The following is a 27,536-nucleotide window of genomic DNA, read 5'->3' as shown; positions in this document are numbered from 1 at the left end:
AAGGCCAGAGCAAAAGCAGCACAGAGCAACAGAGAAGATGTCCACTAGCAGCAATCCTGTCAAGTTCTCAGTGCCATGCCTCACTAACCAGAACTACCAGTCCTGGAAATTCAAGGTGAAGATGCTGCTCATAAGAGAAGGTACGTGGAAATACACTCAGGAAAAAGTGCCTCACCCATTACCAGATGATTGGCTAGAGAGGGATCAGAAAGCACAAAGCACAATCTCCCTCAGTGTAGATGATAATCAGATTGTGCATAGTGTGCAATTGCAAAGGAGATGTGGGATGAGCTACAGAAAGTGCATGAAAGATCAAATCTCAGCAATAAGCTTTATCTAATGAGAAAGTTGTATCAATCTAAGCTAAGTGAAGGACAGAATATGCAGGACTATATAAGAAACACCCTAGAGACTATGGAGCGTCTCAGGGGTATTGGAGAAGAAATTAAAGATTTTCAAGTTGCTGCCCTTCTATTAAGTGGTCTTCCAGAGAGTTATGACACACTCATGACTGCACTAGATGCACAGCCAGATGATGAGCTGACACTAGAGTATGTTAAAGGCAAACTTGTGGATGAATTCAAGAGAAAAACGCAGCATGTAAGCAGCAGTAATGAATCCATAGAAGAAACAGCATTAAAGACACAGGATTTCCCTAAATTTAACAGCAAACTAAGAGAAACTCGTGAATGTGTAAAAAGCCCAGCCACCTTAAAGCAGACTGCAGAATTTGGAAAGCAAGGATTAGTCAGCTTAAAAAAGCTGTAAAGGAAGATTCTGCATGTGTTGAAGCTGCATTTAATACCAGTACAGGCCCATCTGCAAAGCATATATGGTGTATAGATTCTGGTGCAAGCAGTCATATGACAAATAACAAGGATTTCTTCACTGAACTTAATGAAAGCAAGTCAGATAAGGTCATCTTTGCTAATGGTCCCTATATGACTTCAGAAGGACTACGAGACGGCTACCTCCACTGTCCAGTTTCCTCAGCACAAAGCAGAAAGATCCCATTTGTAGTTACTTTTAGAGATAACAGCTGCATCATCTCAAAGAAGGTTCATACTCTTGCAGAAGGAAAAATGCTAGATGAACTTTATCAGCTAAAATCAAGATCTACATATGAACTGCATCCATGTATGGCGCAGACCTCTTGGGCACAGAGACCCAGAAGCAGTAAGGAAGCTAGCTCAACTTGTAAATGGTATTGAAATCAACCAGTTGTTAGGAGTCAGATTTCTGCCTCTCCTTTGCTGAAATCTAGATCCTCACATTCTGCAGTCTCCTGCGCCTTTCCTGCTGTAGGGGAGATTGCAGAGGAGATTGCCCTGCGGCAACTCTCTCCAGAGGCTATGTCCTTTGTTCCCTCATCTGAGCATGCTCATGGGACGAACTCCCATTGGAGTTTGGGAGTCAGGTGCTAAGGTCCTGTGTCGAATCCCATTAGCTCTTCCTGGAGCCTTGGAGATTTCCGGAAGGTCCCGTTCGGTATAAAAAGCGCGCATGGCTGTTCCGCCATGCGCTAGTATTTTCATACTTGCTGCTGTATGTTTGAAGATGGATGCTTGGACTGGTGAATGACTTAAGAAACCCCTTCCCAATGATAATACGTTTGTGTGATTGGCTCCTGCCAGTAGTAGCGCCAGCGAGCCTAGCTCCATCTTGCTCAGCAGCTTAGTGTCTGCATTGCGCCAGCGTTATTGCAGCGCCTTACCAGCGGCTCAGTTCTTGCAGCGCTGCAGTTGCAGCTTATCTCTGCATTCGCTGTTGCGACGCCACGCACCTTATTTAACGGTAGGTCTAGACGGAGTAGTCCTGCTGTCTAAGGCTACTCCTGTGACTCTGAATACCGTGTCTGCATCGCTGAGACTCTGTGACCCTGAACAGACTCAGCATTTTGTGCATGCCTTTGCCTGCAGCTCTGTGAGTGTAACAGAGCTTGCTTCAGTGCACACTGGGTGCAGTTAAACCCCGTGCACTTTACTGCCATAGTGCTCTGCATCTACTAGCTGCGGTTTTCCATCCTCCGCACGGTGGACCCCGAGCGGCGAAGGCACTTTATTCATATTTTTTATTTAGTACCTTCCGCCACTCCTAACACCAGTGTAGTCAAATGATGAAGTGCACTAGCTGTCTTAAAGGGAAAATGTCCAGAAAATCCTTTCCTAAAATAAGCACCACTAGATCTGCACAGCCACTGGATCTGATACATGCGTATGTGGTCCAATGAGTGTTCAAACTCCTAGCAAGAAGAGATATTTTCTCACATTTATTGATGACTAGTCCAGATATACAGTTGCCTACCTGCTTCACAGTAAGGATGAAGTTCCACAGAAATTTGAAGAACATCTTGCTGTAATGTTTAACAAATTTGGATGAATGCCAAAAGCCCTGCGTGCAGATAATTGAACCGAATATACTGTACAAGTGGTAAGGTGCAAACCATGTTGAAAAAGGATGGAATCGGGTTCCAGACTACCATTCCATACAACCCAGAACAAAATGGCATTGCAGAGAGAGAGAACCATACTCTCTGTGACAGTAGAAGAAGTATGTTGTTTGATTCGAATCTATCTACAACGTATTGGGGAAAAGCCATCAAGATAGCTTACTATCAAACAGAGTGCCAGGTAAATCCACAAATAAAACTTCAAAAACTTCATATGAGCTATGGAACTGCAAGAAGCCTAACCTGAAGCATCTCAGGATATTTGGAAGCAAAAGGTTTGTGTATGTTCCCAAAGAAAAACGTTCCAAGTGGGAAACACATGCAAAGCAAGGAGTCCTTGTGGGCTATAGCGAAACTCAAAAGGGATACAGAATCATGCACCCAGAGACCAACACAGTAACAATCAGCAGAGATTTAGAGATTGATAAAAACTCTATCACTCAAATTGCATAAAGTTACACCAGTTATTCAATCTAAGAAGCAAGAACAAGAATCTCAATCACCAAACCCAGATGCTGAAAAGGAAAACACTGAAGTGTGGATAAGCTCTGAAGCCACCAAGGAAGATACAGAAGAACCAAGTCGACCTCCAGTCAGGAGATCAGAAAGGCCAAACAAAGGTATCACAGCTAGACGCCTTTCTTATATGGTCAGAACATTTCCTGAACCAGAGTGTTATGACTGGGTCACCGAGGAGGAAAGCAAGACCAAGCTAAGCCACAGAAAACAGAGAGGTTGGTCACTAAGCGGATTGCAGACCCCTGATCCTATCCACACAACTAGCAGTAGCCGTGGAGCGTACCTACGATGATTCTGGACACCTCGACACAGCCGGAGAACTAAATAAGCCTAAAGCAAGAAAGGGGAAATCTAAACTGCCCCCAGAGCAGACGCCAAAGGAATAGATAGCCCCCAAACATATATTGTCGGTGAGACAAGATGAAAACACAAACGCAGGTAGGAAAATAGGCTGAGCAAATGATGGGGCCCACATAACTAGACAGGACAGGAAAGGAAAGACACTGTCTGCAATCACGCAAAAAAACCTGCAAAAAATGCCCAACACGTCTGATAGAAAAACACTGAAGTCACTAGACTTCGCCCACTATATCAGCACTCTGGTATATTCTGAAAACAGAGCAATGAGAGGCCAATCTAATAAGGTACAAAAACAAACTAGAACAAACAGTAACATAAGGATGGAAATTCAGCACAGCCCCAGCAGGGGCTAGCTGACCACACAAAACTGAAATAGACAAAACCAAATCAAATGTGAACAATAGCAAAAGAACACTTAGGTTGAGCATGCAGGGACTGAGCTGGAAACTAAGACCTCAGGAGGCAGGAAAAAAAATCACCAGCAGGGATAGAGGGAGTCGGCAATGTTAAATCCAATCAGAAACTCCAGATGTCCAATCGCCCTCCTCATTATCAGGTGGCAGACCTCTTAATTAGATCAGCTCCATTACCTCCTGTAACCACCAGAGGGAGCCCGGAAAGAGAACTCGCGACCCCTCTGTCAATATAACCAGCTCCACTACCTTCACTAGTAACCAGAGGTAGGCCAGAAAGTGAATTCACAACACCAGAGCCACAGTCATGGCAAGAGATGCAAAAAATGCCTGACCATGAGAAGCAGAAGTGGATAAATGCCGCTAAGGAAGAGATGGAGTCCCTTCACCAACTCCAGACATGGAAGCTTACTGAGCTACCACAATGAAAGAGAAGTTGCAAAGCTAGGTGAAATTCTCAACCAGCACTTTGAGACTAAAGGACCTTGGGAATGTGAAATGTTATTTGGGAATCCAAATCCAGAGAGAGGAAAATGGGAGTTTTCTTCTCAACCAAAGTTCTAAACTTTCCGCAATACTAAACTAGTTTGGAATGTCAGAAGCCAAAGGTGCGTCAACACCAATCGATCCGTCCTACTTAAAGTTGGAAGATCTGCTACCCAGCAATGAGAGTAAAGGCCCCGTTACACACAACGATGTCCCAGCGATCCCACCAACGATCCGACATGGATGGGATCGCTGGGATATCGTTAGACAGCCCCTCCAGCGATCAGGACCAGCGAGCAAGCAGGTTTCCAATGTAAACAGCGGGTATCTAAGAGCTGCGCTGCTCTTGGATACCCTCAGTTTACCCTAGATACCAGCGTGCGCGCTGGTATCCAATGTAAACATCAGGTAACTAAGGGCCGCGCGGCTCTTGGATACCCGCTGTTTACCCTAGATACCAGCGTGCGCTGGTATCTAGGGTAAACAGCGGGTATCCAAGAGCCGCGCGGCTCTTAGTTACCCGATGTTTACTTTGGAAACCAGCGTCCGGCGTCGCTGATCTCTCACTGCCACACGCAGCGATGCAAGCTGACCAGCGGGAGACCAATGATCAAAAAATGGCCTAGGACGATTGAGCACGATCAGCGATACCCCGCAGGAGGGCCGGTCGCTGATCCCTGTCACACACAGCGATATCGCTGGAGAGATCGCTGATGTGTCATAAAATCAGCGATCTCGCTAGTGATCTCACTGTGTGTGACGGGGCCCTTACAGACAAGCAGTGGGGGCGCTTCTGTACATAGCAACCACAACTCGTCCGGATATCACAGCCACAGACAGAATTCTCTGCCGTTGTGTAAGCAAGCCACTCCAAAGAGACTGGAATGCAATTAAGAGAATTTTTCAATATCTTAAAAAAACTCAAAGGCTAAATCTTAAGATATCTGCATCAGGAGTTCTCACTCTCAGAGGTTATGTGGATGCAGATTGGGCTGGAGATTCAAGTGATCAGAAATCAACAAGTGGTTATTTGTTCAAGTTAGGAGAAAATTAAATTTCTTGGTCCAGCAGAAAACAAGTGTCAGTCGCATTATCTTCTACTTAAGCAGAGTATAAGTCTGCTGCTTATGCAAGTCAAGAAGTAATTTGGTTGAAACAACTTTTGGAAGATTTTGGCAAGCCATTAGCTCAACCAACAGTTATCTATGAGGACAATCAAGGATGATTTAAATTTGCCATCAGTGAGAAGACTAGTGCAAGGACTAAGCACATTGATGTAAAACATCACCACTTATGTGACTTAGTGAAACGGGGTGTACTTGAGTTTGTTTATTGTGAGTCTGACATGATGATAGCTGATGGTACAACAAAGCCATTATCAAGAGCCAAGTTTGTGGACTTCAGAACCTCAATGGGATAAGTAGTTGTTGAGTGGGGGTGTTCGAATATGTTTGTTGCAACAACTCCATTCCTGTCTACAAGTGTTTAGTTGTTAGATTTGTATGCTGTTTTTAAAGTTAGAACGAAAAAAAAAACTCCCAGAGGCTCACACAGGGAGAGCATGTGACTGTATTTCCTGTTTTCCTGGGTCTGTGCATGAGAGAAGCAGCCTGCTGTAGATGATGCACAGATAGAGACCCACAAGTGATTTATTTCTGATCTATTAAGCTTATCATATAATGTTCCTGTTTGTTCCTGAATAAAGAAGCTCTGCTGTCACACGCTTGGAGAGTATCCTGAATAATCCGCTGCCAACAAGGGGATACATACTCCAACCCGTCCCTTCAAAATTGGACTCTTCGCCGATGACCTGATTCTGTCTTTAACAGATCCTGTTGATTTCATCAAAGAATTGTTATTCACCCTGAAAGCCTTTTCGGATATCTCATATTTTAAAATTAATTCCAATAAATCTCAGATTCTTCAATTTCACTTAAAAGACTATCATTAATGACATAAAAATATATCCTCGCTTACCTGGGAAGATAACGAACTATCATATCTGGGTATTACCCTTTCAAAAAATCTTAAATCTATCATCCCAACAAATATGGATAACATTACTAAAACAATCTCCAATGACCTTCACACCTTTGGCAGCTCTCAATTGACTTGGGTGGGACGACTTATGCTAGTCAAATCATTTATCTTCCCTAAAATCTTCTACACTTTTAGGACCCTCCCAGTGATCATACCTCACTCAATTCTACATCACCAAAACTCAAAAGATACTGAACAATTTCATTTGGAACCATAAAAAAAGCTAGAGTAGCAACAAATAGTCTATTTAAGAATAAGCTACATGGAGGTTTGGGTCTTAATAACCTTGCTGCATACTACCTGGCTAATTTAATTAACGTAATTGCTGGTTCACACAAGAATCCATCCCTGCATGTTTGGATCTTGAATTAGCGCATAACAAATACTACTCCATCAGAGATCTTCTATTCAAACATCTTCTTAATCCTAAGGTACAGGAACCAAAACACCCTATTTTTAAAGCCATCATATTAGCCCGGAAGAATCTAGCTTCACCTGCTAATAAAGTGAAAAAATTGACCAAATCAAAAACCTCACCGTCTCGTCAGTTGATGCCATTTTCAACCACAAACTACCCCCTTCCTGATCCTTACCTTTAGTAGCCATTCAAACCCATTTCTGTCAACTTCTGTGCATGTAATCAGGCCAAAATCACCAAAGTACGTAAACTTTTGATCAGGGCCATGTGGATGTTTTGGGTTGTCATTATGATTTAAAAAGAGAAAACACAGTAGTTTGACAATAAATGTCTTCACCCAACCACTAACCATGAGTGGAGATAAAGTTTTGGTGTTATTCATATTCTCTGGAAAAAAGCCAAGAAAGCAAAAATTATACCGGGGTATGTAAACTTTTAAGCACAACTGTGTGTGTCACCAAGTTGCCTGACCTCGGTGATGTGAAACCCGGTGAAGTAGGCTCCAGCATGTATAGTGCTGAAAGGTGTTTTTAATGGACCCGGATTTTGGGTCTGAGTTTTAGGAACGACTGGAAGAGCTGGGCGGGACTGGTGGTGCCCGTCCTCCAATTTAAGAGGTGCAGCTGGTGTAAAGGGGCAGCTGATCTGCTCTATGATGGTCTGTGTAGACAGGTGGAATGTCCTGTTGTGCTAGTCAGTCCTGGTACCCACTGTGATGTCTGAGCCATACTGCTGTATGGACTACTTTGTTTCTGATTTATGCTGGAAGGCAGTACATTTGTTTACGGCGCAAACTTATGTAGCTTTAATAAATTTGCCAATTTGAACAACGACACCCCGAGCCTGTGCGGACACTACCGTATGCCAAATAAAGCTGAATCCCTATAATCTGCTTTCTCTGTTGTAGTTGTAGCAGTGGTCAGTATTTTAAGCCCTGTGTAAACCCCACCAAAAACCCTGATTGGCAGAGCTTCTTGTGTACACTGCGCAAGCTGCCAATCAGTGGTGCGGGCGGGGTTACAGAGATTAACCTGACTTGCCTGCACATGAGACCTAGTCAGGCAGTGATCATCTCCTGCTGATAAAACAGAGATTGTGTTTAAACTATAATCCATAAAACCACTATCTCTTGCTCTATCTTTTACTGCTCTCAGATTAAATGGCAAAATCCTGCTTACAGATTCCCTTTAATGATTCAACCCCATAGTATCTAGGTCAGAGGTCTCAGACACGCGGCCCCGGAGACAGGCATCTGTGGCCCGCGGTGCACCACATGTCTCACTCCCTGAGGCAGGTGGAAGGCGCGCATTCAGGAACGTGCAATGGCTGTTCTGTGTTATGAATGGGAAACCGAGGAGGAAAAAAAGACAACAAGCTAAGTCTCAGAAAACCAGAGAAGTTGGTAACTATGCAGATTGCAGATCCCTGATCTTACCCGCACAACTAGCAGCAGTCGTGGAGCGTTCCTACGTTGGTCCTAGATGCCTCGTCACAACCGGTGAACTACATAAGCCTAAAGCAGGAAAAGAGGAAAACTAACTGCCCCAGAGCAGACCCCAAAGGAAAGACAGCCCCCCACATGTATTGACGGTGAAACAAGATGAAAATACAAACAAAGGCAGGAAAATAGGCTGAGCAAACGATGGGGCCCGGCTAACTAAAAAGGACAGAAAAGGAAAGACACTGTCTGCAATCTGCCAAAAAAAACCTACAAAAATATTGTCCAACACTTCTGATAGCAAAATTAACCCTGAAGTCACTAGACTTCTAAACCTATATCAGCACTCTGAAATATTCTGAGAGAGCAAAAAAGAGGCCAATCTAATAAGGGACAAAAAGCAGATTGGCAAATACTGATTAATAGGAGTGGAATTTCAGCATAGCCCCAGCAGGGGCAGGCCGATTACACAAAAAACTGAATTGACCAACAAGAGCAAGTGTGAACATTAGCAAAAAAACAAACTTAACTTGAGTAGACTGGAAGAGAGCTGAAGTCCAGGACCTGAGAAGCAGACTGAATCACCAGCACCCGGATAGGGCATAGGCTGTCTTATATCCAGGCTGATACTCCAGAGATCCAACCGTTATCTTTCTCATCAGGTGGCAGATCACCACCACTTAAACCAACCGCACTACCTCCTGTCACCACCAGAGGGAGAACGGAAGGGGAACTCTCAACTGGTGGAGCAGAAAATGAGTTCATGACAGTTCTGTGTGCACAGGACCTGGGATGAGGTCACAGGATGGGAGGAGTCAGGGGGTCACATGATCAGGGGCCTCAGTGTATGCAGGACGCTGACGTCTGTGCTGGCTGTCATGGTGCTGGATGAAGGTAAGTTTATGTTTGGGGTCAGGAGGGGTTTACAGGGTGGATGTAGCAGAGCTGTGTGTATGAGGTGTACGAGAGGAGCCGCGTGTGTACGAGGTGTGCGGAGCCGCGTGTGTACGAGGTGTACGGAACGGAGCCACGTGTACAAGGTGTACGGAGCGGAGCCGCATGTGTACGATGTGTACGGAGCGGAGCCGCGTGTGTACGAGGTGTACGGAGAGGAGCCGCATGTGTACGATGTGTACGGAGAGGAGCCGCGTGTGTACGAGGTGTACGGAGCGGAGCCGCATGTGTACGAGGTGTACGGAGCGGAGCCACATGTGTACGAGGTGTATGGAGCGGAGCCACATGTGTACAAGGTGTACGGAGCGGAGCCGCGTGGGTACGAGGTGTACGGAGAGGAGCCGCATGTGTACGAGGTGTACGGAGCGGAGCCGTGTGGGTACGAGGTGTACGGAGGGGAGCCGTGTGGGTACGAGGTGTACGGAGGGGAGCCGCGTGTGTACGAGGTGTACGGAGCGGAGCCGTGTGGGTACGAGGTGTACGGAGGGGAGCCGTGTGGGTACGAGGTGTACGGAGGGGAGCCGCGTGGGTACGAGGTGTACGGAGCGGAGCCGCGTGGGTACGAGGTGTACGGAGGGGAGCCGCGTGTGTACGAGGTGTACGGAGTGGAGCCGCGTGTGTACGAGGTGTATTAAGTCTGAAAGGAATGCGGCCCGCCAGCTCAAATTTTTTTTATGTGGCCCACTTACTCTGCCGAGTTTGAGACCCCTGATCTAGATGGACTATGCTTGTGCTTGTTATTTCTCCATGAGCTTTGTACAAAACATTAGAAATAAAATCTACTATTTGGCAAATACAGTAATCCTTCACAAATTTCAAGTATATAATTAATATATAATTATATATAATATAATTAATATAGCTCAGCTTCCTATATAGTTTGATGCAGCACTAGCTGTCTCGTAGAAGACCAAAGCATGCCATGGGTAAATAAGGTTACTGGCATCCATTTCTGCCCATTTTACATAGGCAATTATACAGCGTGCAATAAAGCATAATAAGAGAAATGTCTGGTAACAGATGGCTATAGATGATCACGCCATTTGTCACAAAGTCCTTGTTGAAGAATAATCATGGATATAAAATATAACCAGTCGGGGCTGCATCTTTTGGGCTACACATCCAGGCATAATTTCCACAGTACTTCTAATCTAGAATGCAGAATGGTAACCAGATTTGTAGTTTTTACTAAAAAGTTCCACATAGGCATAAAAGTACTAATAAAGAAATCCAACCTCATCATTGGTTCAAGACGCCTCATTTCAATTCTTAGCAGCCTGGCATGCGTCAAAGCGGTTGTAATCCATTCCATGAACTTTCCATGCCGCAAAAGGTCAGAATGTTCTTGCTTTATAGATACACAATCAAAGTCATAATCTAATGAATTTCTAATGGTGTGGTAGAATACAAAATAGGATTTTGTACGGTATAATCCATTCAGTGGAGGGAACAGAACTGCAAACATATGTTGAACAGTGTTGACTACACATGTTGACATTTAACCATGTCTTGGTCTTGAAGGATCAAGTGAAGACTAAGGTACCTACACTATACATTATTCTGCCATCGCAGACTGCAGTTATACAACAGGTTATAGGTTATAGACCTCTCAGGTCATTTTTTTTTTATTTTGGCCTTAAAGGGGTGGTCCGAAATGAACATTTATTTTAATCCTAATTGTCTATTTAATGTAATATATTAATCTCTTTTCTAATATACTTTAAATAAAAAGTTCCCATCGTTCCCTCAATATGTTATCTAACTGCTTTATTTTTATTACCCTATTTCCAGTTTGATGATGCTTCATTTAAGAACTCCCAGGTCACACTGGGATAATCAAACGGGATGTCATCAGTGATGTCTGTTTCAGGGGCTGGGATGGTCAAGAAGGTGTTCAATGTTAATTCCACTGTGGCTCAGTGGTTAGCACTGCAGCTTTGCAGCGCTGTGGTTTTCGGTTCAAATCTTAAGGACAACATCTGCAAGCAGTCTGTATGTTCTCCCAGTGTTTGCGTGGGTTTCCTCCGGGTACTCCGATTTTCTCCCACACTCCAAAGACATACTGATAGGCAATTTAAATTGTGAGCCCCAATAGGGACAGCGGTGGCAATATCTGTAAAGTTTTGTGGAAAATGATGGCACTATGTAAGTTAGCATAATAAATAAAATAATAAATTCTGACCTATACGCACTAGTATCTCGTCACTGTGCAATTTTTTTTGATACACAGCGACAATGCGCTCCCTCGCCTACTCTGATGAGAAGTGACTAGCTGGCAAGAGCGCACTGTCAGTGCACATTGCAAGGAGAAAGCAGGGAAAGCAGAGACCAGCCCCACCCTCAAAAGTGATATCAATTGCAGGGATAGTCTCTGCTGGCCAGGTTTTCTCCTTACAATTCGCACTAACAGTGCCCTCTCTTGACAGCTCAACAGAGTTGGTGAGGGAGCGCACTGTCACTGTCCATTAAAAACATTGCACAGTGACAAGATCCTACTGACCATACATCAGAATTGACAAACGATGCATACGCTGTAGAGCAGGGACTAACCCAGTCCCTGAAACGGACGTCACTGATGACATCTAGTTTGAGTATCCCAGAATGCACTCAAACAGTAAATAAAGCAGTTAAATAGAGTAGTGAGGGATTGATAGTGACTTTTGAATTTAAGTATATTAGAAAAGAGATAAAATTATGGCATTAAATAGATATTTAGGATTAAAATAAATATTTGTTTCGGACAACCGCTTTAAGCCACTTGCTTTATTAAGTGACCCATGTTTATAAACATGCCCTTATGTGCAAAATCTGCTGCAAATAAACTGCAAGAATGAAGTGTTTAAAACACTGCTTGCTGTATACTAATAAATACTGAAGAGTCATCTGGGTGGTGACAATTTCAGTAAGAGTCCCACAGAGCAGTCTCCAAACCCCACCTGTCCTGACTGCTCTATATCCCTGCCAGCCTCCACTGTACCTCATACATAAGTTATTGTCTTGGACAAAATGTAGCGAGTTGTGCTTTGCCTGTCTTGCCTTACCGATTTTGTACTCTGCCTGTCTTGCTTTGCCGGCTATGTACTCTGCCTGTCTTTCTTTGCCGGCTATGTACTCTACCTGTCTTGCTTTGCCGACTTTGTACTCTGCCTGTCTTGCTTTGCCGACTTTGTACTCTGCCAGTCTTGCTTTGCCGGCTTTGTACTCTGCCTGTCTTGCTTTGCAGACTTTGTACTCTGCCTGTCTTGCTTTGCCGGCTTTGTACTCTGCCTGTCTTGCTTTGCCGGCTTTGTACTCTGCCTGTCTTGCTTTGCTGGCTATGTACTCTACAGCACAGGTGTGAGTCTAAGAGGAGGCTGCATCAAATCTAGAAAACAGAGAAATGTTTTTGTTTTTTTTTTAGTGTGTGTCCACCCCGACGTTTCATTACATTCTTGTCTCTTGGTCTTCTTCCTCTAGAACAAGCCAGTGTGATTTCATTACTATGTTGTTGGGCACTCTCCATGTCCCTTCAAATCCTTGTATTTAATGTACCGTAAGCGTCCACTGCCTTCTATTGAGTGAGGACAGACACGTGTCCTACATGTACAGAGACTTGGATAATAATAGTTTAGAAGGATTGTAAGGAATTAGGACAACACGGCTGCTTCGGTCTAAACACAGCACCACCCCTGCACATAGGTGGGATCTAGTATTGCACTACAACTCTATTCAACTGAATGAGGCTACGCTGCAATACCACACACACCCCACGGACAGGTGCGTCAACTTTTTTTTTTTTTTTTTTTGAGACTTAAGGCTTTATCTCCGTGAATTATAATATGAAGGACTCAAGATAAGTATAATTTTATTGCTCAAATTCACGTGTTCATTGAATATTTTTCACCATACAATACATTCCTTATCGCGTGAGCTGCATGAAAATAAATGTTAATCCTCTCAAGAACATCATAATCTCCATGTTACATTCAATGCCTGGGGCGTTCTCACCATCCTTATCTAGTACACAATGCTTGCTTCAACTCTTCAATAGAATATGAAATTGTAGTGAGATGTTCAAGGGGATGGAATTCCAACCGATAAGATGACATGAACATTAAAGTGTGGTCTCAAGCACAGCACCGTCCAAAAGCCCTAATATGGCATAGAGGCATCAAAGCAAGGGTCTCCAGCTTGAGACACTGATTGGAATAAGTAACTAAACTTTAATTTTTATTGAAATTATTGATAAGCTTTTGTAAAGTTATGAATCTTAATATATTCCAAAACATTATCTTGCTTTCCTCTATGTTTAAGACTATGCTGGGAGTGCTAGTTTATCTGCCTAGTTCATGCTATCTTTGTCGTTGATTTGAACCATGGTGGAGGAATCATTATGCTTTGGAGCAGATTTTCAGCATCTGGAACTCAGGCTTTAGACAAGGTGGAGAAAATTATAAATAGTTCCAAATATCAATTTTCAAAGAAAACCTTCAGGCTTCTACTAAAATGCTGATAATCAAAAGGAATTTCACCTTTCAGTACGTCAACAGACCTAAGCATACTTCTAAATCAACAAAGAAATGATTTCACCAGAAAAAGATCAAAGTTTTGGAATGGCTCAGTCAGAGCCCAAGCCTGAATCCTATTGAATGTCTGTGGGTAGTCCTGAAGAGGGCGCTGTACACAGGAGATGTCCTCACAATCTCACCGATTTGGAGCGTTACTGCAAGGAGGCGTGGGCAAAGATTGCCAATACTGGTTGTGCCATATCGATAGACTCTTACTCAAAACGACTAAATGCTGTAATAAATCCCAACAACACTTCAACAAAGTATTAGTTTAAGAGTGTGCATATTTATGCAACCACATTATTTTTGTTCTTTAGTTGCATTTTTTTCAACCCAAAAGATTTCAGTTTATTTTTTAATGGATTTGTACAGTTTATGGGTGACAATAAAAACGGAAAATGTTCCGAAATGATTTTTATTAGTTGGAGTCTTCTTAAAAACCACCGTATTTTAACTTTCCAATCCAACGTTCCTTCTCTGAATCGGTGCCCAGTTCTCAGTTTCCTGTTCCACTAGAAGCAGGCATTCGACCATGTGACCGCTGCAGCTAATCACATGTCATGTTGGTCACCAACTGCAGCCAATAATTGGCCACATCGGTCACACAGGACGCAGACAGTGCTACAGAAGGGCAACAAGGAATATATGGGAACGAAAACTTTTTTTTTTATATAGTTTCTTCATAAAAGTTTTAGAAAGGCTGGATAACCCCTTTAATTATTTTTTACTTTTCCAGGAGGAATAACAGAAGAACATAACTATATATCACAGGTTTTATAATGAGCTCATACATATCCGGGAAGCTTTATTTTAAATTGCGCTGTTTATTTTCACTGGCGGAGTAAATAGAGCGAGCAGATGGTTCTAGAATATCGCACATCATTAAGTTACGGATGACATTAATTGTCGTCTTAAAAATGAATTTATAAAGCACGCAGAGCGGTGTGGCATGCTCGAAATCCTCCACTTACGCCATTAATGGGAAGTCTGTGACAATGTAGTGCCAGGGGTGTACCTTGGTTAGTTTCCTTCTGTATATGCAGCAGCAATAATTGAATAGGATAGATGGGAAAAGTGAGTGACTGCCGATCCAGAGATAAATCAATATGAGAGGTGTCGGGATGAGGACGGCAGAGATTCCCAGAGATGAGCTGACGCAGCCACTAATTGACGTCAATCAGCTGTCGGTGCAGGGAACAGTAATGAAATTTACTTAGTGATGCAAAATGTGGTAATATTCTCGTGATGCAATTCTAAATCAGTACAGGAAAAATATAATAAACAGCAAAAACTTTTATACAGTAGAACTTACTATGAGAAACCATTCCGGATTCCTTCATTTGCTGGATTAGCAGCAAACTGCCCAAAGTAGTGGTCATTTTGGGTTGTGGGTGTAGGCTATGTTCACACATTGCGTTTTTTCAGCGTTTTTTTTTTTTTTTTTATTTGCTGCCTTTTTCATGTAAATTTTAAGCAGCGGTTTTGTCTGCGGAAAAAGAAAACGCAGCAAAAACGCAACGTGTGAACAAAAGCCGATGTACATAACGTGTAGAACTGAGCTCCTAGAAAGGAGTATGTTTTCAAACTACAAAGTCTCCGGTCAACACTAAATCTGAAAAGGATGCAAATCAGTGGAACAAAATCTAGGCATATGCTCAAACAGCAGGGAATGTTGGGAACAGGGCTATATATAATGTAGAGACAGAGACCCTGATTACAGCCATGTGTCACTTACTGGGCTGCTTGCTGTAGTTTCGCTAAAATCTCTGTTTGATTAGCAGGATGTTAGCAATACAGGAAGAGTAACCCTGTTGCCATGTAGTCCTCCATATTCATGAGCTCTGTATAAACAAAACACCATGACTGATTGGCAGCTCTCTGCCTATGCAGTGTACAGAGAAAGCTGCCAATCAATGTTGTGGGCGGTGTTATACAGAGCTCAGCATTCAGAGAACTGGTAAATCTGCAGCAGATATAACAGTGACTTTATAAAAAATGACAGCAGGCAGACCAGTAAGTGCCACATCTCTGGAATCGGGGTCTCTGCCCTTACATCGTACTGCTCTCAGAGGACAGATGGACAGAGGACGACAGATTCCCTTTAAACAAATAGGGAGTTCAAATTCTGTGAAAAAAGCAGTGGACGTGTGTGAACAAACCAGAGCGATGCACATTTAAAACCCCCTTAGACGGGCAGCACATCACCTCTTTGCACCAGACAACGTGCTGGTGAGAACGACGAATTATACAGTAAGCTGGTTTATTAATCATCATGAAGAACAGTGCCTATACATTGGCTGATTGCTGGCATGATTGGACAGACCAGATATCACCAGCGAGCGTTTCTACTAACACGCATTAACCGATGAGACGAAAGAGCATTTAATCTTACTGACCATCCATTGACCATTACTGAACCTTGCATACGCTTGGGAAAGCCAGAATTAGGACCCGCCGGTCGCCTGGCTCCATGGGAATGTTTGGAGAAGCCAGGTTGTGACCCTCCGGTCACCTGGCCTTGTACCTCAATGGACTATCATTTTCCTAAGCTTGTCATTACCTCCTCTCTGTGCGTGCCACAGATGAGGTAGACGGCCCTGAAAGCTCTGTAATTTGCACCATCTTGTGTTATGAATGAGTCACCGAGGAGGAAAAACAAAAACAAGCTAAGCCACAGAAAACCAGAGAGGTTGGTAACTAAGTGGATTGCAGACCCCTGATCCTATCCACACAACTAGCAGTAGCCGTGGAGCGTACCTTCGATGATCCTAGACGCCTTGTCACAGCCGGAGAACTAAATAAGCCTAAAGCAAGAAAAGGGGAAATCTAAACTGCCCCAGAGCAGACCCCAAAGCAATAGACAGCCCCCAAACATGTATTGGCGGTGAGACAAGATGAAAACATAAACACGGATAGAAAAATAGGCTGAGCAAACGATGGGGCCTACACTAACTAGAAAGGACAGGAAAGTAAAGATGCTGTCTGCAATCACGCACAAAACCCTGCCAAAAAATGTCCAACACTTTCTGATAACAAAAAACCCTGAAGTCGCTAGACTTCAATTCCCTATATCAGCACTCTGGTATATTCTGCAGACAGAGCAAAAAGAGACCAATCTGATCAGGAACAAAAAGCAAACTGGCATAAACAGAGACATAAGAATGGAAATTCAGCACAGCCCCAGCAGGGGCAGGCTGACAACAAAAACTGAGTAAACCAGACCAAATCTCATGTGAAAAAATAGCAGAGCACACTTAGCTTGAGAAGGCAGGAACAGAACTGGAAACCAGAACCTCAGGGCAGGAAAAAAATCACCAGCACAAAATTAGGGAGTCGGCTGTCTTAAATCCAGTCAGAGACTCCTGATGTCCACTCACAGTCCTCCTCCTCAGGTGGCAGGTCTCTGCCGTTTAGATCAGCTTCATTACCTACTGTCACCACTAGAGGGAGCCCGGATGGAGAACTCACGACTCCTCTGTCAACACAGCCAGCTCCACCACCCTCAACAGAAGCCAGAGGTAAACCAGAAAATTAGTTCACAACAATCTTGGGTATTGTGCTGGCAGTGTTCCATGCGTTATCTGCCTGTTTTGTGGTTCAATAAAGTATTGCCACTGTTTTATCCTCACCCTGTGTTGTCTGAGTAGTATTGTGCCCACGGTGAAAGGATAGCAGGTGGGATGATCCCTGGTACATGCAGTTTACAAGTATTCAGATCCCTTTAAATTTTTCACTCTTTATTTCATTGCAGCCATTTGGTAAATTCAAAAAATTTCATTTTTTCCTCATTAATGTACACTCTGCACCCCATCTTGACTGAAAAAAAAACAGAAATGTAGACATGTTTACAAATTTATTAAAAAAGAAAAACTAAAATATCACATGGTCATAAGTATTCAGACCCTTTACTCAGTATTGAGTAGAAGCACCCTTTTGAGCTAGTAAAGCAATGAGTCTTCTTGAGAATGATGCAGCAAGTTTTTCACACCTGGATTTGGGGATCCTCTGCCATTCTTCCTTGCAGATCCTCTCCAGTTCCATCAGGCTGGATGGTGAATGTTGGTGGACAGCTATTTTCAGGTCTCTCCAGGGATGCTCAATTGAGTTTAGGTCAGGGCTCAAGGTGGGCCAGTCAAGAATGGTCACAGAGTTGTTACGGAGCCACTCCTTTGTTATTTTAGCTGTGTGCTTAGGGTCATTGTCTTGTTGGAAGGTGAACCTTTGGCCAAGTCTGAGGTCCAGTGCACTGTGGAAGAGGTTTTCATCCAGGATCTCTCTGTACTTGGCCGCATTTATGTTTCCTTCAATTGCAACCAGTCATCCCTGTCCCTGCAGCTTAAAAACACCCCCATGGCATGATGCTGCCACCACCATGTTTCACTGTTGGGATTGTACTGAGCAGGTTATGAGCAGTGCCTGGATTTCTCTACTCATACATATCACCAAAAAGTTCTATCTTCATCTCATTAGACCAGAGAATCTTATTTCTCATAGTCTGGGAGTCCTTCATGTGTTTTTTTCGCAAACTCTATGTGGGCTTTCATATGTCTGGCACTGAGGAGAGGCTTCTGTCAGGCCACTTTGCCATAAAGGCCCGACTGGTGGAGGGCTGCAGCGATAGTTGACTTTGTGGAACTTTCTCCCATCTCTCTACTGCATCTGTGGAGCTCAGCCACAGTGATCTTGGGGTTCGTCTTTACCTCTATCACCAAGGTTCTTCTCCCACGATTGCTCAGTTTGGCTGGATGGCCAGGTCTAGGAAGACTTCTGGTGGTCCGAAACTTCCTCCATTTAAGGATTATGGAGGCCAGTGTGCTGTTAGGTACCTTGAGTACTGCAGAAATTATTTTGTAACCTTGGCCAGATCTGTGACTTGCCACAATTCTGTCTCGGAGCTCCTTGGCCAGTTCCTTTGACCTCATGATTCATCTGGTCTGACATGCACTGTGAGCTGTTAGGTCTTATATAGACTGGAGTGTCTTCACAAATCAAGTCCTATCAGTTTAATTACACACAGCTGGACTCCAATGAAGGAGTAGAACCATCTCAAGGATCACAAGGAAATGGACAGCATGTGACTTAAATATGAGTGTCTGAGCAAAGGGTCTGAATACTTATGACCATGTGATATTGCAGTTTTTATTTTTTTAATAAATTTGCAAAAATTTCTAAATTTCTGTTTTCTTTCAGTCAAGATGGGGTGCAGAATATACATTAATGAGAAAAAAATGAACTTTTTTGAATTTACCAAATGGCTGCAATGAAACAAAAAGTGAAAAATTTAAAGGGGTCTGAATACCTTCCGTACCCACTGTAGGCTAGCGAACTAGGGCATCCCGCTGACCCCGTGCCTCAACACCCAATTATTATAGTAGGTGGAAATTTAGTTTATTCTATCCTTTGCCATTGGCTAAATGATTTCTGGAAGAAAACCTGGATCATCACGTGTGACCTCACTAAATTTCAAAAATTTCCCCAGACAAGAGAGTATTGTAATTGGAAATGTATCACATCATTTGCTATAAACTCTGGATTTTCAATATTTTGCTGTGTACGCCTCTCCAATGGTTATTATGAGCTACAGTAAAAATGTGCAGCCCGAGTCTCTATACGCTCCTCGCGTCACTACATCACTGATGGCAGATATTCGGAATATAGCAAACAAAAGTGAAATAAAATCCTATTCAGCTGACAAGACCCCATTTGTGTCCAAATCCAACACTTACCAAATACAACAAGAACGGCCAGCTCATAAAATACCGTTCTACTTTCGGTCCTGTAATATCTTGATATGTATTTGGAGAAAAGGTTACCAGTAGATACGTGCCCGTGACTGCCAAGGTGCCACCTGTAAAGCAAATAACACACTAATAACTACAGGAACGCTGGGGAAAAAAATAGTACGGTGACATTTAATGGTGCTTTATCTGACAAGCATTAGAATTTGAAGTCTCCTGGGTTGAGACTAATAATAAAGAATGATCAAGTGATTATATCATAATAAAACACAAAGCCAAACTAGACACAAGGCAGTTATAAAACACACATATAATAAAAAAAGAGGAGCATTTACAGCTGCATACATAAATCACAGAGTGTTTCAACATGAAATCCTATCACACTAATCACCAGAATAGCCGACAAGGCCAGGACGTACACCACCAGAGGAAGATATAAAAATATGGATCGGAGAAATGCTACATATTTATATAAAGCACAAGTTCAATATAAAAATTGCTTAAAGGCCACGTATTAGCTTATTTATTATTCATGTTTGCTTATATGGGGCCCTTTATTCCACAGCACTTTACAGACATAATCATCACTGTCCCCATTGGGGCTCACAATCTACATTCCCTATCAGTATATCTTCGGAGTGTGGAGTAAACTGGAGAACCCCAGATGAAACCCACACAAACACGGGGCAAACATACAGACTCCATGCAGGTGTTGTCCATGGTGAGATTTGAACCCAGGACCACAACTCTGCAAAGCTACAGTGCTACCCACTGAGTCACCGTGCTGCCCATATCAGACCTAATCGGAAAAATACCTATTGTTTAATCAGGTTGGTGTAATAAATGGTTTTTTTTTCCGCAATGTTTTCTTCAATATAAAAATCTTCACTGAACAAAATACGATAAATACATTTTGCACCTTTCGCACAGACTTGAAGCTACGTTAGACTGAAGTTTCGTGTTCTTTACAGATGACTTTTCAGAAATCTCATTATCAATCACAATGATCGGTAACAACCCTATAAACAACAGATAACACAAGATCCACAAATCACAGTGGACAATGTCACTTTTTTTTTTCTTTTTTTTTAGCCTCATACTTACTATCCTTTTAGGAACAGTTTACATCAGTTTCCTTATCAGCAGAGGCAAGGTTACAAGTGACAGGTAACACCTCTATATACAGCTGATAACACAGGAGTCACCAATCACAATATTTGATTTAACAGCTGACCCTGCACCCCCCTCCATTCACAGTGACCTTTGCACACGCTCATTAGATGCTTCAATACTAAATAGGTTCAGAGTCAGTCTATTGCTGCTAATGTACATGTTAATTTATTGAAAGTGGGAGGAAGAGACTAGAATGACCTCAGTGGTCACTGTAAAAAACTAATGGTTTTTTCTTATGCAAACCGTGATATGAAAAAAACAACAACAAAAAAATGTGGCAGGGTGAACTGTTAGTGTCAGCCCAGGTGAGAAGGAGTTACATGGGCATTTCAGGAAGCCAATAGCTGGTTAGTTAGGGAGTTACTGAAGAGGTAAGAAGTACTGTTGATCAGTAGGCCACAAGTAGGGAGTGTGAAGAGACTGAGGAAAATGAAGGGTTAAAACTCAGTATATTGTGTAAGCCTATTACCATCTAATGGCACCAGAACAGGGACAGAAAGGAAGTCAGAGTGACACATATTGACCTGTGAGACTCTTATACTAATGTATAAGAAAGATCATTCACCAACAGTGAGAACCTGCTGTAGCATAAACAGAGCTGAGAGAGACACATAATAGGCAGCTAGAAGGAGTGGGCTATAGGGCAACGTGTCAAACCGGTCCTGGAGGTCTAGAAAGAATCCTGTTCTGACTAGGAAGGAGCAATGGGGTGCTGCACAGCAGGGGAGGATACTGTCAGTGGGAGGTCCGAGCTAGGAATCTCTTGGAAGAAATACTCTGTCACTCTGGAACTGTACCTGAACATTGATATGCCATTTTCTATCAAACTAAAGTATGAGCCTCTGCCTTATGCAGAAGAAATGTACAAAGAAATGCAAGCCATTAATCAAATGCTTAAAATGTGGTTCAAGAGTTCAATTAAAGACGTTTTTAACTTTTTAAAATGGTTGTTGGCCTCCCTGATTCGTCACGTGAACTTAAAGGTCCCCGTACCATCATACAACTTGTGGCCCGAAAAGGGGGTAAGCAGCAAACCCCCTCAAAACAGACACTCCGGGGTGTAGTCATAGGGTGTTTAGGGACAGCAAAACAAACCTCACCGCCAAAGAAGTAACCAACAGCCAGTCTCATCCCTTACATCAGGGCAGTCAGTGAGGGGGAAGAGCACTACAACTGATCTAACAGCAATGTGAGGAGTGTTGATAGAACAGTTTCTAATGAGGCAAAACTCCACTCTATTGTACTGTCCCTCCACCCAAATTGGTAGCCGTGAAATACAAACTGAAAGGTGTCTCATTACATTAACATATCTCACTCAGAAGAAAGCCTGCTGTAACCCATTGTGGGGGCGTGTCTTTCTTTCCCCTGTATGTTACTGCCTGCAAATGATTAGTTAACCTTATACAGGGGAAAAAGTACATGCCCCCAGAGAAGGTAACATCCATCTGGGCCCATAATAAATTATTACCTAAACTTTACAAGCTAATATCTCTGTAAATGAAAGGAGGAATTAGAAGAAAAATAAAAAAAACAGACTTTTCACTCAGCTCTGCAGCCACTATTCCATGATGTGTCCAGTTTACCTGCTGAAAGCGGTAAAATTTCCTCTTTAAACAAATGTCTATCTAGCCATGAAATTAGACAGCAAAAAATGAACTACTCAAGGACCTACATTTACTAGAGAATTTGCTTTAGTTTAGAATCAATCATTACTCTCACGTACACACATGGACCCTGGTGTAATGAGGAGCACACACGTCGTAAATAAATAAAACATTTATTTTAAAGCCATTACAATGCCAGGTTTTCAGTTACAATGTTGATATGAACCCCCAAGGCTGAGTTACAGATTTCACTGTCTTTAGTACAATGATATACTTGTTCACATGTAGCCAAACAAATATTTATAAGATGATACATCTGGAATGCGAACTCTCTCGGCTTACACCCTTCCCAGAGGAAAACTCTGAATTATACAAACTGACAAACTTCTTTCAACATGAAATAATTACTTCCATATATGACAGTATCTGTCTGATAAGAAGATTTCATGCAGTGCTCCAATGCCACTGGCCTGGATCAGCATTGTAAATAAGAACAGGTTGTGTGCGCTCAATGCCAGTTGTGGGACAGCGAGCTGCCAGTTCCACCCCGGACAGCATGAACGCATTTCACAAGTCAGTTTAGTCCAATGGAGTAGAGCCAGTGTGGGCACCGCAGGCCAGATTTTAATGAAAAGAGCAATGCTACATCACCTCTTAATATGGAACATTATATTAGAAAAATACTTCCTTTAAAACTAACATATGTTTTATGGATTTACTTCTTGGTGCAAAAAACTAATCAAATATTTCATTTTTTTGTTTTGTTTTTTAAATTCTTTCAGGATTATTTCCTTCGTGGGTCACAGCAGTTTATTAAACGTTATTAACTTTATTCAAGTTTTATCTATGAAAATCATTAAAGGGGGAAAAAAGGAAAATGTAACAAGCATAATTATAATCCTTAGTATCCTAATTGGTCATTTCAGATGACCATTCATTATTTCTGGCCACTATCTGACATATCTCTCATTTCACTGATTTACCCTGGATGAACTCATTTTCAGATGGTTCAGAGCTATTTGGTGTAGACTAGCTGCTGTGAGGTCTACTATACATGGAACACAGAGACAGGAGGGATTCCTGCTCTCTGGTTTCTATGTAGCACAGCCTCAGGTGCAGCATACTGGAGGACATTATATAAGATACTAAACAGTGTAGCTGTGGGGTCAGATAAAACGCAAAATCCAGCAGCACCTCTCTGTCCATCACACACTGCCTCCTCCTCCTTCTCTCTTTCTGTCCTCTCTTCTTAGATTTCAATAGGCAGCTGTATTCTGAACGCTCAGGGAGCTGGCAGTCCATCCTGCTGGATAGATTTTAGCACTATTTTATAGTGAGTGATGAGAAAAAGAAAGGAGAAGTGGTTCATAAATAGAGGAAAAAAAGAGCATACAGTTGGGAAAATAAGTAAAGAATTTAATATTTAAGCTGGAAAATTAGCCACGACCCATCTTCAATGCCGTTAATGAGGGAAGGAGATTGTTGGCCAAAGTCTCGCGATACATGACCCCATCCATCCTCCCTTCAATACAGTGCAGTTGCCCTGTCCCCTTGGCAGAAAAGCACCCCCAAAGTAGGATGTTTCCTCCTCCATGCTTCATGGTTGGGATGGTGTTCTTGGGGTTGTACTCATCTTTCTACTTCCTCCAAACACGGCGAGTGGAGTTGATACCAAAAATTTCTATTTTGGTCTCATCTGACCTCATGACCTTCTCCCATGTCTACTCTGGAACATCCGGAGGGTCATTGGAGAACTTCAAATGGGCCTGGACATGTGCTGGCATGAGCAGAGGGACCTTGCGCCCCCTGCAGGATTTTAATCCTTGACGGCATAATGTGTTACTAACCGTAACTTTTGAGACTGTGGTCCCAGCTCTTTTCAGGTCATTGACCAGATTCTCCCATGTAGTTTTGGGCTAATTCTTGATCTTTCTCAGAAACAGCCTTACTCCATGACATAAGATCTTACATGGAGACCCAGACCAAGACATATTGTCAGTCATCTTGATTTTCTTCCATTTTCTAATAACTGTGCCAGCAGTTGTTGACTTCTCACAAAGCTGCTTGCCTATTGTCCTGTAAGCTATCCCTTGTGCAGGTGTACAATTTTGTCCCTGATGTCTTTAGAAAGCTCTTCGGTCTTGGCCATGGTGGAGAGGTTGGAGTGTGATTGAGTGTGTGGACAGGTATCTTTTATACAGGTAACAAGTTCAAACAAGTGCAATTAATACAGGTAATGAGCGCAGAACAGGAGGTGTTATGATTGAGTCACCGTAGGAGGCAGACACAAAAATAGAAGCTACGTCCAGAAAACCAGAGAAGTTGGCAACTATCAGATTGCAGACCCCTGAACCTATCAACACAACTAGCAGTAGCCGTGGGGGGTTCCTACGGTGCCCTAGACCCCTCGATCACAGCCGGAGAGCTAAATAGGCTAAAGACAGAAAAGGAAATCTAAACTGCCCCAGAGCAGACCCCAAAGTAAAAGACAGCCCCCAACATATAATGACGGTGAAGCAAGATGAAAAAACACTCAGATAGAAAGATAGGCTGAGCAAACGATGGGGCCCAAGCTAACTAAACAGAACAGGAAAGGAAGGTTGCTGTCTGCAATCTGCCAAAACCCTATCAAAAACATAAGCCAATAAGCTGATATGGAAAAAGACCCTGAAGCAGCTAGGCTTCAAAATCTAAATCAGCACTCAGGTATTTTCAGAAGACAGAGCTAAAGGAATTCAGCTCACCGCAGCAGGGAATGGCAGAAATCCAGAAAAACAAAGCAAAACAAAGTCAAAGCACAAATGCAAAAAGCCGAGCAGAAAACTTAGCTTTAGAAGAGCAGGAATTCAGACTGGTCTCCAAGGATCCCACAGAGAAATCACCCGCAGGGCAGAAGGGCGTCGGCGGCCTTATATCCAGTCAGTAACTCCACTCAGCCAGTCATCATTATTAGGCTCAGGTGTTTGATAATCAGGCTCACTACCTTTCTTTACCAGAAGAGGGAGTTCATCGGGCCTCAGTAGTGAAGGGGAAAATGAACTCACAACAGTACCTCCCCCTTGAGGAGGGGTCACCGAACCCTCATCCATGCCACCAGGGCGATCCGGGTGAGCCCGATGAAAGGCATGCACCAATCTTTTGGCATGAATATCAGAGGCAGAGACCCAGGAATTATCCTCCTGACCATAACCCTTCCACTTAACCAAATACTGGAGTCTCTGTCTAGCCAGACGGGAATCCAGTACTTTCTCTACCTCATATTCCATGTTACCCAGGCTCGGACTGGCCCACCGAGGAACCGTTGGATCCCTCGGTGGGCCCCGCCCCCGAATGTCACTGTCACTCACTGGTCGCTCGTACCCAGGGGCAGGGCCGGCGTCAGCACCCGGGAAAATGCCGGGGCCCTGGCGAGATGGGAGTGGGCCCCACTCACGCTGTCTGGGATACCCGCCGGCCGCCGCCACGCCCCCCATGTACTGACCCCATCCTGCGCCCTCCGCGAGGGACCCACACAGTGACGCAGCCCCTTACAGCCAGCAATGATCATCGCTTACTTCCTTCGGCTGTAATCTTGTGTGCGGCGCCAGCACAGGACCTGTGATGAGGTCACAGGAGGGGAGGAGTCGGGTCACATGATCAGGGTGGCTGCAGGACTCTGCTGTGCTGTGCTGGTCGCTTTTCATTATGGTGCTGGTCTGGATGGATGAGGTAACGTTTATGTGTGGGACAGTGGGCTCAGGGAGGGGTTTAACAAGGTGGATGTAGCAGAGCCGTGTGTGTACTTGTGTGGGGTCAGGGAGGGGTTTAACAAGGTGGATGTAGCAGAGCCGTGTGTGTACTTGTGTGGGGTCAGGGAGGGGTTTAACAAGGTGGATGTAGCAGAGCCGTGTGTGTACTTGTGTGGGGTCAGGGAGGGGTTTAACAAGGTGGATGTAGCAGAGCCGTGTGTGTACTTGTGTGGGGTCAGGGAGGGGTTTAACAAGGTGGATGTAGCAGAGCCGTGTGTGTACTTGTGTGGGGTCAGGAGGGGTTTAAAAAGGTGGATGTAGCAGAGCCGTGTGTGTACTTGTGTGGGGTCAGGAGGGGTTTACAAGGTGGATGTAGCAGAGCCGTGTGTGTACTTGTGTGGGGTCAGGAGGGGTTTTACAAGGTGGATGTAGCAGAGCCGTGTGTGTACTTGTGTGGGGTCAGGGAGGGGTTTAACAAGGTGGATGTAGCAGAGCAGTGTGTGTTCTTGGGTGGGGTCAGGAGGGGTTTACAAGTTGTACGGAGCAGAGCCGTGTGTGTACGAGGTGTACGGAGCAGAGCCGTGTGTGTACGAGGTGTACGGAGCGAAGTCGTGTGTGTACGAGGTGTATGGAGCAGAGCCGTGTGTGTACGAGATGTACGGAACGGAGCCCTGTGTGTACGGAGCTGAGCCGTGTGTTTATGGAGCGGAGCGGAGCAGAGCCGGGGGTGTACGGAGTGAAGCTGCGTGTGTACAAGGTGTACGGAGCAGAGCCGTGTGTGTACGAGGCATACAAAGCGGAGCCGTGCGTGTACGAGGTGTATGGTGGGGAGCATTTATACCTCCCGAGTCCCAACTGTCCCGGATCCAGCGAGACAGTCCCGATTTTGAGAGAGAGACTGCCCCAGCCGGGAGCTTACTTTCCCCACGGGACACAGGAGTACACAGCAGAGCCCCAAGGAGCAATTTAAAACTTGCACGTAACGTTCTACCGGAAGTGACGTGCTGGAAGCTGACCAGAAAATAGGTCATTTCAGTAGGAGATTGTGACGGAACCATGGAGGCACTTCAGGGAATGCTTCAGATCCATCACCGTGTCCTCCTCTGACAGCGGACAGCGAGATCGCCTTGGAATCGGGGATGTCGGCCATGTGAACGGATCATGATATGTCCTGCACCAGCAGGCTCAGGTAGGCACTACAATGGGAGCTGGGCTGCTATAGTATCTTTATAGAATTTTTCTTTCTCTGTTTCTTTCTCTCTCTGTTCTTTCTCTCTAATCTTTTTTTTCTCTCTCTCTGTTCTCTTTCTTTCTTTCTCTGTTCTTTCTCTCTGTCTATTCTCTTTCCTCTCTTTCTTTCTCTCTCTGTTCTTTCCCCTCTTCCTCTCTACCTCTCTGTTCTTTCTTTCCCCTCCTTTTTCTCTCTCTCCCTGTTCTTTTTTTCTGTCAACTCTTTTTCTCTCTCCGTTCTTTCTTTCCCCTTTTTTCTCTCCCTCTCTGTTCTTTATTCCCCTCTTTCTTTCTCTCTTTCTCTGTTCTTTTTTTCTGTCCACTCTTTCTTTCTCTTTGTTCTTTTTCTTTCTTTCTTCTTTCTCTCTGTTCTTTCTTTACCCTCTTTCTTTCTCTCTCTCTGTTCTTTTCTTTCTCTCTCTGTTCTTCCTTTCTTTCT

At 43.7% G+C, this 27,536-nt stretch overlaps 1 protein-coding gene across 2 annotated transcripts in view; it reads right to left on the bottom strand.

Moving 5' to 3' along the window:
- NIPAL2 (NIPA like domain containing 2) overlaps positions 1–27,536 on the bottom strand; it is a 220,127-nt gene that overhangs the window by 65,222 nt on the left and 127,369 nt on the right. For both annotated transcript variants that reach the window (XM_073550473.1, XM_073550474.1), the window contains one exon: positions 19,351–19,472. In XM_073550473.1, the coding sequence (XP_073406574.1) occupies positions 19,351–19,472 (122 nt within the window). The remainder of the gene's footprint in view (positions 1–19,350; positions 19,473–27,536) is intronic.

This window comes from Dendrobates tinctorius, unplaced genomic scaffold (assembly GCF_039654945.1).
Source record: "Dendrobates tinctorius isolate UK_male_01 unplaced genomic scaffold, ASM3965494v1 ptg000165l, whole genome shotgun sequence".
NCBI lineage: Eukaryota > Metazoa > Chordata > Amphibia > Anura > Dendrobatidae > Dendrobates > Dendrobates tinctorius.
The sequence above is the reverse complement of the archived record's forward strand: the minus strand, read 5'-3'. Positions and strand labels throughout refer to the sequence as shown.